We start from the raw sequence: 12,731 nt of genomic DNA, 5'->3' as shown, positions 1-12,731 counted from the left end.
TCACCGACACGACTCTGAGAAACTCAGACAGGTCGAGTCCGTGGAAGAGAGGGATTAGAACTGAACGGGAGCAGAGACAACAGAAGAAAAGCAAAATGACAGGCAGAGAAAAAAGCAATATCCCATTTCTAAACAGCATCTTACCATTCAGACAGAAACAAAGCCAAGTTGACACAGGCCATGGCTTTAAGGGTAGAATAGTAACAGAAATGCAAAGTAAGCATTCAAGTAAATTAATCATTTGGAGAATTTCTATGCTGCATAATTAAAACTCTTCTGTGGAGAATTTGCAAGTGATAGCACCAGCTCTTTATTCATTTTTAATGACAGATAAGCTGTGTTTTATTTAAAAGTATGAGTATCCTATTTGTCTGAGTCTATGGACCCGATCTTCAACCTGATACCAAGCAGTGCACAGCAAACGGCCATCATCGGCGCTACTTTCCAACGGCACAGTTATCATTTTTTCACACCCGCATTCTTTAACAAATCCAGTTGTGCTCATCTGTGGATCTGTGGGTTTGACGGTATCACCCTTGTTTCACATCGACTGTGTTGCGTGTGCATGGTGGGTGAGCCCCTCAACTGCTCTCACTGCAGGCTTCTCCCCCCAAAAAAGGAATAATGGCAACACGCCATTATACTACTATCCAGCACCGCTATACTGTGGCATCATCTCATGATGTTTTACAGTGAGACTTTGTGGGATTGACTGCGTACAAACCCATTTTTGTGGGGAAATTTCACATAAACAATTTCAGCTCTTTATGTTATCCTTTTTGCATCCAGACGACACAAACCATGACAAAAGAGAAACATTACACGAAGCCAGATAACCAGAGGACAATCTCTGCATTTTTTGTTTCATCTTAGCGGTGACCATAGCCCCTGTAGTGGAGGAGGAGCAGCTAGAAAAACATCCCAACATGAGGGGTGCTGTGATCGCCAGTCCATCCTGGGAGGGGGCACTCTGGCACCGAGTGCCACAGAGGCTGAGGCGGTGCATAGTGAACTCAATTGATGCTGCCACGGGATGCTGCCATGAGATCAACAAGACCGGAGGCTAACAACAGTGCTGCAGCTCCTGTGACAGGGAACAGGGAGACTTTTATGAAGAAAACAACGGAAGGGAAATTGTAATCCTTGAGGAACCAAAACATACTTTCATTCTTTGAGATTTTGCTGCTGGATAGCAGCGTGCATTATTTACATTCTTCTATTTAACAAGGACATGTCGCAATAAAATCATAACATTTCAGAGTGTTTCCAACAGTGTTTGTGTAACTCTGAGGAAAACGTCCCAGTGCATGTCTGAATGGAATGTATAACATTAAGAATGGAGCCACAGATTAATTGCAAAGTTTACTTAAGTGTGATGTTGTGTTATGATGACTCGTTTTTAAGTGATAACTGTTCATTTTGATAAAGTCACAGTAAAAGCAGCAGCCACTCCCCACTGTGATCAAACAGTGCACATCCATGTCCATTAATCATGAATGTGGCCTGTTAAAAACAGTCTCCTAGAGGCTCAGCTTTGTGCATGCTTATTAGTGTTGTCATTGATATAACGGTGAAAAATCCAAGAAATACATCTGTATGATCAGACAGCCTGAAAAACGTGCACAGTGCACAACATGGTGCATGCTGCTCCATTACAGAACAGACTGACACACATCAAGACGGACTCTCTCAAATTAAAATAAAAATGAAGCCTACCAGCTCTACTGAGGACAACAAAATACAAAAGGGAAAAAACTGAACAGGGCACTCACCCACTTGTAGAATGTTTTCCAAGATTAAATATGTAAAGTCCATTCCGCCAAAGAAGTCCCCATGCATGAATCATGCATGATCACCAGCCGGTGTCTTGGAGCTCCTCACAAAATTCTCTCAGTATTCTGGCACATTAGATAGAAAGTCCATTATCTCCTGAAAATAACATATTCCAACTGTTTTCCAATGTAAAAAATCGATTTGCATGTTCAGGCAGCCTGTAAAAACAAAGTCATGGAGACATTCTGCGTGCGCTTTCACGGCAGGAGTAAAATGGCATCCTGCAACAGAAACAGTAGCATCACTACACGTTAGGATCCAAAATCCGACAGGCTCTGAAAAAATTTATTTCTGGGTGAAGTGTGTCGACTCCTCTCTGCACAGCCTCTGTAAATTATAGCCATCACTTTTGAATGAAAGCTCAGAACCTTTGTTATCAGGCATAGCAGACTTCATTTCACTCTGTCTGTTAGCCATCAGGATATTTCTGCTTTTCTTAAAATGTATTTCACATGCCAAGAAATGCCAAGTAAGACATTTTCTGGAAATGCACCTGCTGACTCGCAGAGCGAGAGGGATAATTAGCAACAAAATACATCAGTGATAATTAATTATTACCACGTGTGTGGATAAACTTACAATTATGAATACTTTGATGTTGTGTTGCTAACCAGGACATTAAATAACGTGCAACATGTCCTTGTTTTTGTACTTGTTTATGGCTTCTTTTTTTTTTAGATCTAAAGGATCATTTTGGGAGTTATTTTTCCCATTCCATTTTTCCATTCTTCTTACAATAAGGAAGGCATAAGTACATTTTAGTCTGTGTAAATGGGTTTCGGTATCAAATTTAGTTATTTATGTTGCAAGTTCATCATAAGCACTTACATTTTTTGGGGGGTGGGGGGGGAGCTGGACCCTTTTTTCAATTTTTATTTATTTATTTATTTATTTGGGAGGGCAATATAGAGGTGTGTCAAAATCTGAATCCCAAGGACAAGGTGAGATTTTCACAGTGAATGCCCCCAGCCTGGTGATATTGTGACTTGGAAAATCAAACTTTTCAAATGTTTTATACAAAGGGGAAATGTGTTTTTTTTAAAAATGCTCGAATCTCCCACATTTTAAATTGTCTTTCTGTACATTCTTCTTTCTTTCAAATATTATTGCACATTTGTAACATGTATACAGTATGTCAATGAAACAGAAACATTTTACATGAATTTCACGACTCAACAATTCAGCACAGAGTCAGAGCAGAAACAGTACTAAAAGATTTTCATTTTGTCTCAGGACTTCAGGACACAAGGTCAGATGGGACCCTGAGTGGAAGTGTCGCGTGCCACTTCAGGTGATAGTTGCCAACAGCACCGCTGTACTAACCTAAACTACTGGGGAGAACCCTGCCCGCTCATGTATGTATTTACAATGGAGGAGGTATGTTTCTGTTGCATCACTGCTCAATCTTTCCATGTTTTTGTCATAATTTGTCTTTGATCATGGGGTGTTTCCCCACACTCTCTTTGTGGAAGTGATTTTACTTGGAGAAACACAATGTGTTCTTTCAACAAAGACGAGCAGAAATCTTTAAAAAGTATACATACATACATGCATACAGTGGCAGTCCTAGTGTTGGGAAGGTGTCATAGCACGGACCCACAACAGGGGGCGCAAATGAACGGACAATAAGTAAGCCAAAAGGTAACAATTTAATGTTGTGATATTACACAACGAAACGTGTCTTAATGTTCACAGTCAATAAACACCAGGTGACGTGTGGGCAGGCTCGAAGATAGAAGACGCCCGACGAGAGAGAAGCCGCGTCCCACACGGCCTCCACCACCAACGGCCTGAAGAACACCGGAGCCGCCAAGTCCCGAGTCCCCAGGTGGCCTCTGTCTTCGGCTGTCGACCCTGGTACTGCTGGCAGAAAACAGAAAGATGATGTGTGAGTGTGAGTCCGCACACTCAGTAATTAACAGTCCAGACACCGTTAGGAGGGAGCACCTCCACCTCCAAATCACACACACTCGTGCAGCTCCTGATCAACCACTTATCTGGGACGGGGTGCGAGGTGAAGCCGTCACTGTCACACCAAACGCCAATCCTCCAGACAAGGAAAGCACCAGGAAAACGGCTGCAACAGAAATTCAGATTACTATTCAACGTATAAGTCAGCAGAGAAAATTACCTTAGTACTGGTAGTCGATTTCTCGGCGGGGAGGTGGAGTTGCAGTCCGGCTTATATGGTGGTGTAGATGAGTGACAGCTGGAGTAATGAGTGACAGCTGTCACCTCCTCTGGGTCTGGCGCCCTCTCGTGCTTGGAGCCCGCACTCCAAGCAGGGTGCCCTCTGGTGGTAGTGGGCCAGCAGTACCTCCTCTTCAGCGGCCCACACAACACCTAGAGTGATTTAATCCCCGGGCGAAACCCTCTGCGTGTGCCCCCCCGCGCACACTAACATGGCCACCACCTCCGCCCCACCACCCATGAAAACACTAACTTCGTCCAGAACACCCACAATCCCACAAATTAACTCACAACAGCTATTTTCAAGAACAAATTTCCGGTTTTAATGACTACTGCAATAACAAAGACAAAGACATTGGCACAGTCTAATGTGTCATCATCCATGGACTTATCTGCAATGATCATCTCAAAAGTTTGCAGGAGGCATCATAATTGTTTGCCACAGTGCTCACTATCCGTGATGTGAAATTCCATCCAGTAGGAGCATTTCTGGGCAACCTTGAGCAGCCTGCAGACTCAAGAAAAGACATCCTCTTTGTGGATTTTGAGAAAAATGTGGCAAACCCAGAGAGTGATGCAAAAAATATTCTGCACTCAGATAAGCCTTTAGCCCCCTGAGACAGAACCAGATTCAGTCTGTGTGCAGAACAATGCACAAACATTGACCTGGGGACTGTTGCTTTAACTTTGGCCTGCAAACCATTGAGAGCTGAAGCCATGACAGCAGCCACGGCTTCTTCATAAGGAAGACTATCAAATGGCTTCACCAAAATCCACAACATTCAAACTGTCTGCCATTATGTGCAGCTTGCTACCTAGCTAGCTCACTAGCTGGGACTGGCGCGAGGCTCGTGTGAAGTTTGTCCGCCTGTGAGTGCTTTGTGACGGTGGAGGAGCTCAGCAGCACCCGCTGCTCGGTAGGAACAGAAACTGAGATAGAAGACAGAAAGAGTGATAGAAGTCAGTCTGCAAACACAAACAGCTACAAAAAAAAACCCCACCAGAAATAGAAGCTTGATTTGTCGCTAGTCATTTTTAACAAAGAAAATGCCGCTAAGAGGATTAAGAAAGTCTCCGGTTCAACTCAGAACAGAATGAAAATTAAAAAATGTTCCCACGGATGTTTACACCAAAAGATCGCTGATTCGCTCATTTCGCTGTCAATCAAAAAGGGATTCAGCCTCAGACAGATCATCCAATCATCATGCAGAAGCTGGGCGTCCGGGCCAGCCGAGGCCCGCCCACTGCCCCATAGACCCCCAGACACGCTGAGCGTCCGATGGGCGGGACAAAGCCCAGCATTTATCCAATGACTCGTCTCGTTTCGCTGCAGTCTTTGCTCCACTACTGTTTATGGCACTGTGAAGCTGCGGGAATGAGTGAGAGGAAAGCCGCCATGGGACGGGAAGGTGGGGGCGCTGCTCTGCCGTAACGTAACGTAACCACGACCCCCCCCCCCCCGTCAGGGCCACCTCCCCACCCCGTTTTTTTGTTTTTGACCGTTTTTTTGTTTTTTTTCGCACGGTCGTGCCGCCCCGGGCGGCTGCCCAGTCGGCCCACCTCCAGGACCGCCCCTGCATGCATATATATATATATATATATATATATATATATATATATATATATTCTTCATTCTGTCAGGCATATTTTATACAAAGAACATCCATAAGTGCAGGCATTTTATTTATGGAGTTTGTGAGTGTGACCCAAAATGAGTCATTCCTTCTATTTTCTCTCTCTGTCTCCTGCCTCCCACTGAGAGATGAGTCAGAATACAGCTAAAATCCGACTGAATAAGGAGCAGTGCTCCCCTTAACTAATGAGGTCGGCACCATTATCATTTAATAAAACCACAAAACTACGTCATCCACAGAAAGAATGCGACATAATTTCATGTTGCACTTTTATGAGAATGATAACTGATCAAAGCTGACAATAAAAACTGAGCAAAGACAAATTGCCATCGATATGCAGATAATTTTCATATTACTGAGAGAAATCATGACTGATGCAAAAGTGCATCGCACCTCACACATGCAAACTTTTTTTTCCCCCTAAGTGAGAGAAATCCACCTCCTACTCATATCATATCATATCATACCTGGTACCATGACAACCCTCTGGCAGCTCCAAAAACACTCACATTACAGTGCAAACCATCATCTTCTACCGCATCTTCTACCCTGAACAGCTTGTCATGAATGCATGAACAAACAGAATAAATCCATAACTTCAAATATCAGATACGGCATCAAGTATTCACGAGCCACTTTAAAGCATCTGTGGCTTTTCTATTTTTAAGGTGTCAGCCTGTCAAAGTCAAGAAATGGCAGATGACGTGTATCCAGAAGTCGGGCCACACAACCACGCCTTCACTGACAGTCACGACGTCTCGCTGCCTTCATTAAATATTCAGAAAACTGACTGTGTGAAAGTCACACGGATTCTCTGCAGCCACGCTCAACTGGTAAAATGCACGTGTGCAGGCTGAAAGTGATCTGAAGCACCTGAACCAGCAGCTCATTTCTTTCACTAAACACGACACTGATTTTGTCTGTGGTGTTAATCCGATCATAATAAACTGCTCTGCTCCTGTGAATTAAAAGGATTTTTAGTCACATTTATATTTTGGTTGTTCAGCGCGGACACATTTCAGAGCTGTCATTCACTGGCAGCAACATTTTGGATCCTATTAAAGCAAAAAGCACCGACCTTCTAAAAGATGAAATTGAGTTTCACATCAAATGAAAAACAAAACTACAGTCTAATTCAGAAATATCTGGATGGTGCCACAGTTTTTGTCATTTTGCAACATTGCATTATAAAACTAAAACACTCAGATTAACAGACTGAATGATGTTTACATTATTTAGAAAATGCGTTTTTATTATTATTATTGGTGTATGTATGTATGTATCTAAAAATGTCTTTAAAATGTCTTCAAAAGTGGTTCTTTACTCTACCAAGGAAGGGGGTGGGGGGGAAGGGGTACCCTTTTGACTCCTCTCTCTAAAGCCCCTTTCACACCGGGGGTGCTCCCGGTTGCTCCCAGTTGCGCCGTGCGTCATTATGACAACGCTGCGTGGAAGCAACTCAGTGCTGAGATGATGCAGCTCGGCGCCACAACAGCGCGAGGGCGCAAAGGAGGAAGTAAGTTGGGCGCCGAAAAATTAAACCTGTTGAATTTTTTTGGCGTCCTGTGCTCGACGCAGAAAGGAAGTGGTTCCAGCACAAGTCAGGGCAAAAAGGCGTAACTCTGGGCAAAGAGGCGTTAGCCGGCGTGACTCGGAGCCAATTTATGATTCCTGCTGTGTTCCGTTGTTCCCGCAGTATAAATCACACAGGATTGTTTTTATACCATGTCCTTAATGCAGTAAAAACTACACGCTGAAGAAAAAAAAATGTAGACTGATTGCCAGAAATATCCAGTAAAAAGTCTGGACATCTCTAGTCCACTCATGGACTTTCGTTCACGTGCGCACATGTGAACAATTAAAAGAAAAAAGTCTGGCTGCAGGCATTAGTTCCTTGTTCTCTGCTCAAACTCTCACATCACAGTTACAAAAAGGACAAAAAAAAAGGACATAAGTCCTGAGACAAGACATGTCAACATCAAGTAGAACTCCAGACATCTCCACATTTGCTTAAGGACAGTCCGTGCGCGCGCGTGCGGATAAACTATAACAGAACTCAGAGTGCAGCCCTGCAGCTCAGCACAAGTAGAAGAGAAGTTAGAGTGCACAGTCTGTCTGCAACCAAACTGTGCACTCTGACTTCAATGTGCAGAGAACCTACAGGCTGCGTTCTCACCTCCTCTCTGCCCGCTGCTGCGCACACCTGACGCAGAAATTCCTGCGTCATCATGACGCCACAGGGAGCAACTGGGAGCAGCCCCGGTGTGAAAGGGGCTTAACTAAGCCCCTGTAAACAGTCTTTGCAAACAAAAGAAAAACAGAAGACAACGACGAAAGGGAAAAACATTTTTTTGTGTGGAAATCAATGCCTGACTGACCAGGAGGAAGGTCATATCACACACACCATCAATCAAAAGCAGACTTGCTATGTATTTGAAATGATGATAATGTTGGACAGAATGTTCCATGATGCCTGTCCTCAGACAGCTAAACATTGCAGACTGGGATTTGCTGACTGTTCATGCAGCCATGACGCATGTCCAAAAATGTCACCATTTGCATACAGCCTAAACTGATAGAAACAAGGTCTTTGCATCTCTGTCTGGGACAGCGGTCACCATGAAATAGTCTGTTTTTTGCTTATCACACTGATGCAAACACATTCACCACAAAGTTTTGATATGACACATACCGCTGACCATAACAACACGGTTACTCACCTGCATACATGCAACACTTTTTAACCAAACACATAGCCCACTAATCCACCAGCAGGGCATGGCCTGCCCACCTGGAGGACGGCTGAGCACAGACTTAAAACGCAGGTGGACCTTAATGTCAGGGCTCTTGTTTGCAGTGTTGTATGGGATGCTTGCTTCCAGACCTCAGTGCTGTCTTAGTGACTCTCTGTTCAGTGAAGGCATCATCTCAATATAACATCTGGTTTTTGAAGTCCGTGTCCTGTCAGTCTTTTGAGTCTTTGAGTTCGCTTACCATATAAAACCGCTGGGAGGGGATCAACAGGTAGACAATGACCCTACAATAACAACATACAGGAGCTAGAAAGGAGTGGATTGTATGAGCATGGTGTCAGTCGTGGGTTATAGAGTATGTGTGCGCTCACACATACTCACCCATCTGTCACTTTCTGTTGTCATTCAAACTCTTCCTGATGCATTCACTGTCAGTTAGAAATCCATCTCTCTCTCTCATCCATCTCGTCCACACACACTGCCCTTGGAGCCACACTACTGCTACTCTTATAATTCAATGAACATTGAAGGCTATCACCCAGATATGCCAATCACTGGAGCTAGGCAGAAAAAAAACCTGTTGGTTGCTTGCCCCCACACCGCACTGTATTTGTATTGAATTTTGATGTCCAAACTGTGGTGTGAACCAAACCATGATTTCTATGTACCATTCAGGCTCCAGTTTAAAACTCCTTTTCTGGCTGTTGGTGGATATAATAAATACCTGCCTGTCATAGTCCAATATAGCACCTTCTAGTTTTCTGTTCAAATATTTAATTTCTGATATAATATAAATGTTAACTTATTTTCTTTTCTCCCCGCCTCTCCAGGGGATCTCTGTGAGCAGACGTCTGTCCAACAGAATGTTGAGTCCGTACCCGTGTTCTGCAGGGTGACCTGCTATGCGCACCATTCCCTAAATTCATAACATTATTTAAATGAACCAAAAATGACACGTGTTCTGTTTGGTGAACGCTTACCGAGCCATCCAGCACCAGAATTGGGGACACACATGTCTGTCTCAGCACTAGGAAGGACAAACCCAACAACAAACACCTCCACGCCGTCTGACATGAGCGCCAGGCCAAGCACAAAGTATAGCTGCCACTGGAACCTCCCATGGCCGCACTCCTGCATGATCAGCTCATACTGCTGGGCTAACTCCTCCTCATCTGCCTGTCTCTCGTTGTCCAGCTCCTTTTGGCTCTTGAGGCTGTCTGACACCGGCTGGCCCAGGGCCACTTGTCCGTCACGGGTCTTGCTGTCACTGTAGGCCGGCACCCCTTGGTACTCGCCCTCGTAGATTTCATCTTCATCATCGTGGCCCTCTGTGGCATCACTCGAAGCCTCCTCTTCGTCATTGGCTGCATTGTTGTCGTAGTGGGCGTCCTGCTCTGTATAAGCATTGTAGTCATGTTCATCTTCATCTTCGTTCTGAAAGCGACTGTAGCTACGATGAGCTGCGTATTCATCTGTAGCATGATCCATGGCTTTGTTGAAGTTTTTGGCAGCGTGCCTCTTGGCTTCTTTCGCGATGTCCTTGGCACCTTTGACCAGTGACGTTCTGTTGTTATATGTTTCATCCATCATGGCACAAGGATAGCTGGAACTTTAGGTTTCAGCTCTGACAGAAACTAGATACTTTTACTTTCAGCTGTTCACAGATCGAGGTGTAAGGCAGTTTATTAGCTTAACAGCCAAAAGTTAAACAAAAAAAAAAAGAACAAGCTGGCTGTCAGGAGACCAATGATTAACTATTTGATCTCTAATTCCATTGGTGAGGAGTAGCCCATGTTGAAACAGAAGCAGCTGATCGTATACTGGATAAATCCTCAGTGCTGTGGAGTTCAGGAGGAGAGACAATCTGCCTGTGGGGACAGAAAAAGAAAAGAGAATTTAGTCTGATTAAATGTGGATACCACATTCTTTACAGAAATGCCTCTTGGCAAAGTGGTAAAAGATTCAACAGAACATCTGAAGTACGATATAAGATTACTCACTGATTGTGGTGAATATGACTGCTATTAAAAGATCAGGATTAGAAATGTACCATAATGTGTTCAAAGTGTAACGTGGACCAGTTCCTAAATTCAGTTAAGTGGACATGATTTGGAAAGACACACACCTGTCTACAAATAAGGTCCCACAGCTCACAGTGCATGATAGAGCACAAACCAAGCATGAAGTCCAGAACTGTCTGTAGACCTCTGAGTCAGGATTGTCTCAAGCCACAAATCTGGAGACAGGTGCAGAAACATTTCTGCTGCATTGAAGGTCCCAATGAGCACAGTGTCCTCCATCATGAATGCCAGGCATCATGGTTGGAGGAAACCAGGCACCATCACTTATAGTGAAGCATGGTGGTGGCAGCATCATGCTGTGGGAATGTTTTTCAGCAGCAGGAACTGGGAGACTAGTCAGGATTGAGGGAAAGATGAATGCAGCAATGTACAGAGACATCCTGGATGAAAACCTGCTCCAGAGTGCTCTGACCTCAGACTGGGGCGACGGTTCATCTTTCAGCAGGACAATGACCCTAAACACACAGCCAAGATATCAAAGGAGTGACTTCAGCACAACTCTGTGAATGTCCTTGAGTGAACCAGCCAGAGCCCAGACCTGAATCCGACTGAACATCTCTGGAGAGATCTGAAAATGTCTGTGCACGGATGCTCCCCATCCAACCTGATGGAGCTTGAGAGGTGCTGCAAAGAGGAATGAACCAAACTGCCCAAAGATAGGTGCACCTTGCTTGTGGCATCATATTCAAGAAGACTTGAAGCTGTAATTGCTGCCAAAGGTTCATCAACAAAGGATGTGAATACTTATAGACATGTGGTTTCTTAGGTTTTTTATTTTTACTAAATTAGCAAAAATAAAAAATAAAACTTTTTTCATTTTGTCATTATGGGGTGTTGTGAGTAGACCTTTGAACAAATGATTTTAATCCATTTTGGAATAAGGCTGTAACATAAAATGTGGAAAAAGTGAAGCGCTGTGAATACTTTCTGGATGCACTCTACATTGTAACTAACCAATAAATGGATAAAGAGATGGAGAGTGAACGAGACCCTGGGTGGGACGAATGAAGCCCAAACACACCCTATTGCAGAGTTAACAAACAAGCTAAGCTAACAGGCTAACATTAGTTTGGATGTTTATTAACTCACATTTTTGGTAACTTTGAGGTGAGTCTTAAAACAGTTTGCTTTGTTGTTAGCGTTAAAACGTAGGACCTGCTTATTTTCTCAGTAATTGTGGATTAACTGCACTAAATGGATCAAGCTACCAATAGCTGCTAACAGCGCTAATGCCGCTAAAATTGAATAGCACAATAATTTCCATCAACTAGTATCGTGGCTCCCAGATGTCTTTGATGATCCTTTAGAGGTAACCACACAACAAGCTATATACTTCCAGATATATGTAATAAAATGGTCAAAACAAAACACATGCCCCCATAACAGCTAGCAGCCCAACGGCATGTGAGCTAGCAACGCTGAGCCGAGAGTCAAAATAACATACTGCGGTCGCTCAAAGCACCCACGCCCTTATTACACATAATATCATAGCTTCAAATATCTTAAACTATGAAGTTTGAAAAAGGAGAAAAGTCATTTTAAAAGACAAATGTGCTCAATGACACACCACAAATGGTAAAACACTACACGCAAGTGAAAACAGCCCTGTGACGTGACCGCGCCGTGTGTTGTGTGTTCTAGACATCATAGTAGCATTGTTGCATTTGGCTGTGGGCATACACAGTCCATTATAAATTATGAGTCAAAAAACACAACAAAAAAGGAATAAAAGTGACTTCTAACAGGCCCGTGAATGATCCTGTCAGATTTTAAAATTGAAAAAAGTCCAATCAAAACCGAATGAGCTGCAGCATCTGTAATAATAATGAGATATAACACAGCATAACAAAATGACTCTGCAATCCGAGAACACAGCTGAATTTACTTGCAGCTCATGTCCCTGATGCACAGGCTGTAATTAAAATGAACCGGGCTCCTCCAGTGATCCGGCCTGCGCAGACACTCTTATTTATTGCCACGAGCTGCAGCCTCAAGGAAACGATGAAACACCTTGAAACGTGATGTTTCATACAGCGAGAATAAAGGATTGTGCATTTCACAAGGTTAAAAAAAAACAAAAAAAAAAAACACAAAAACAAACAAATATAAAAACTGAGAAGCCCTCACAACCTCCACCGCACAGGTTTGTACTGTGTCAGCTCTGACAAAAAAACTAAGAAAGGTGCATCTACCAAACAAGAACCAGAAAGCTTTGAGTCACCTAACATGAATATGGAGTC

General features: G+C 43.5%; 1 protein-coding gene across 1 annotated transcript in view; it reads right to left on the bottom strand.

The window, feature by feature from the left end:
• LOC117529312 (synaptic vesicle glycoprotein 2C-like) overlaps positions 1-10,222 on the bottom strand; it is a 139,110-nt gene extending 128,888 nt beyond the window's left edge. The window contains exon 1 of the mRNA XM_034192061.1: positions 9,391-10,222. Within this exon, the coding sequence (XP_034047952.1) occupies positions 9,391-10,000 (610 nt within the window). The 5' untranslated portion in view covers positions 10,001-10,222. The remainder of the gene's footprint in view (positions 1-9,390) is intronic.
• Between the last annotated feature and the right edge of the window lie 2,509 nt (positions 10,223-12,731).

The sequence above is a fragment of the Thalassophryne amazonica genome, chromosome 17 (assembly GCF_902500255.1).
Source record: "Thalassophryne amazonica chromosome 17, fThaAma1.1, whole genome shotgun sequence".
NCBI lineage: Eukaryota > Metazoa > Chordata > Actinopteri > Batrachoidiformes > Batrachoididae > Thalassophryne > Thalassophryne amazonica.
This window is presented reverse-complemented; position numbering and strand designations above follow the sequence as displayed.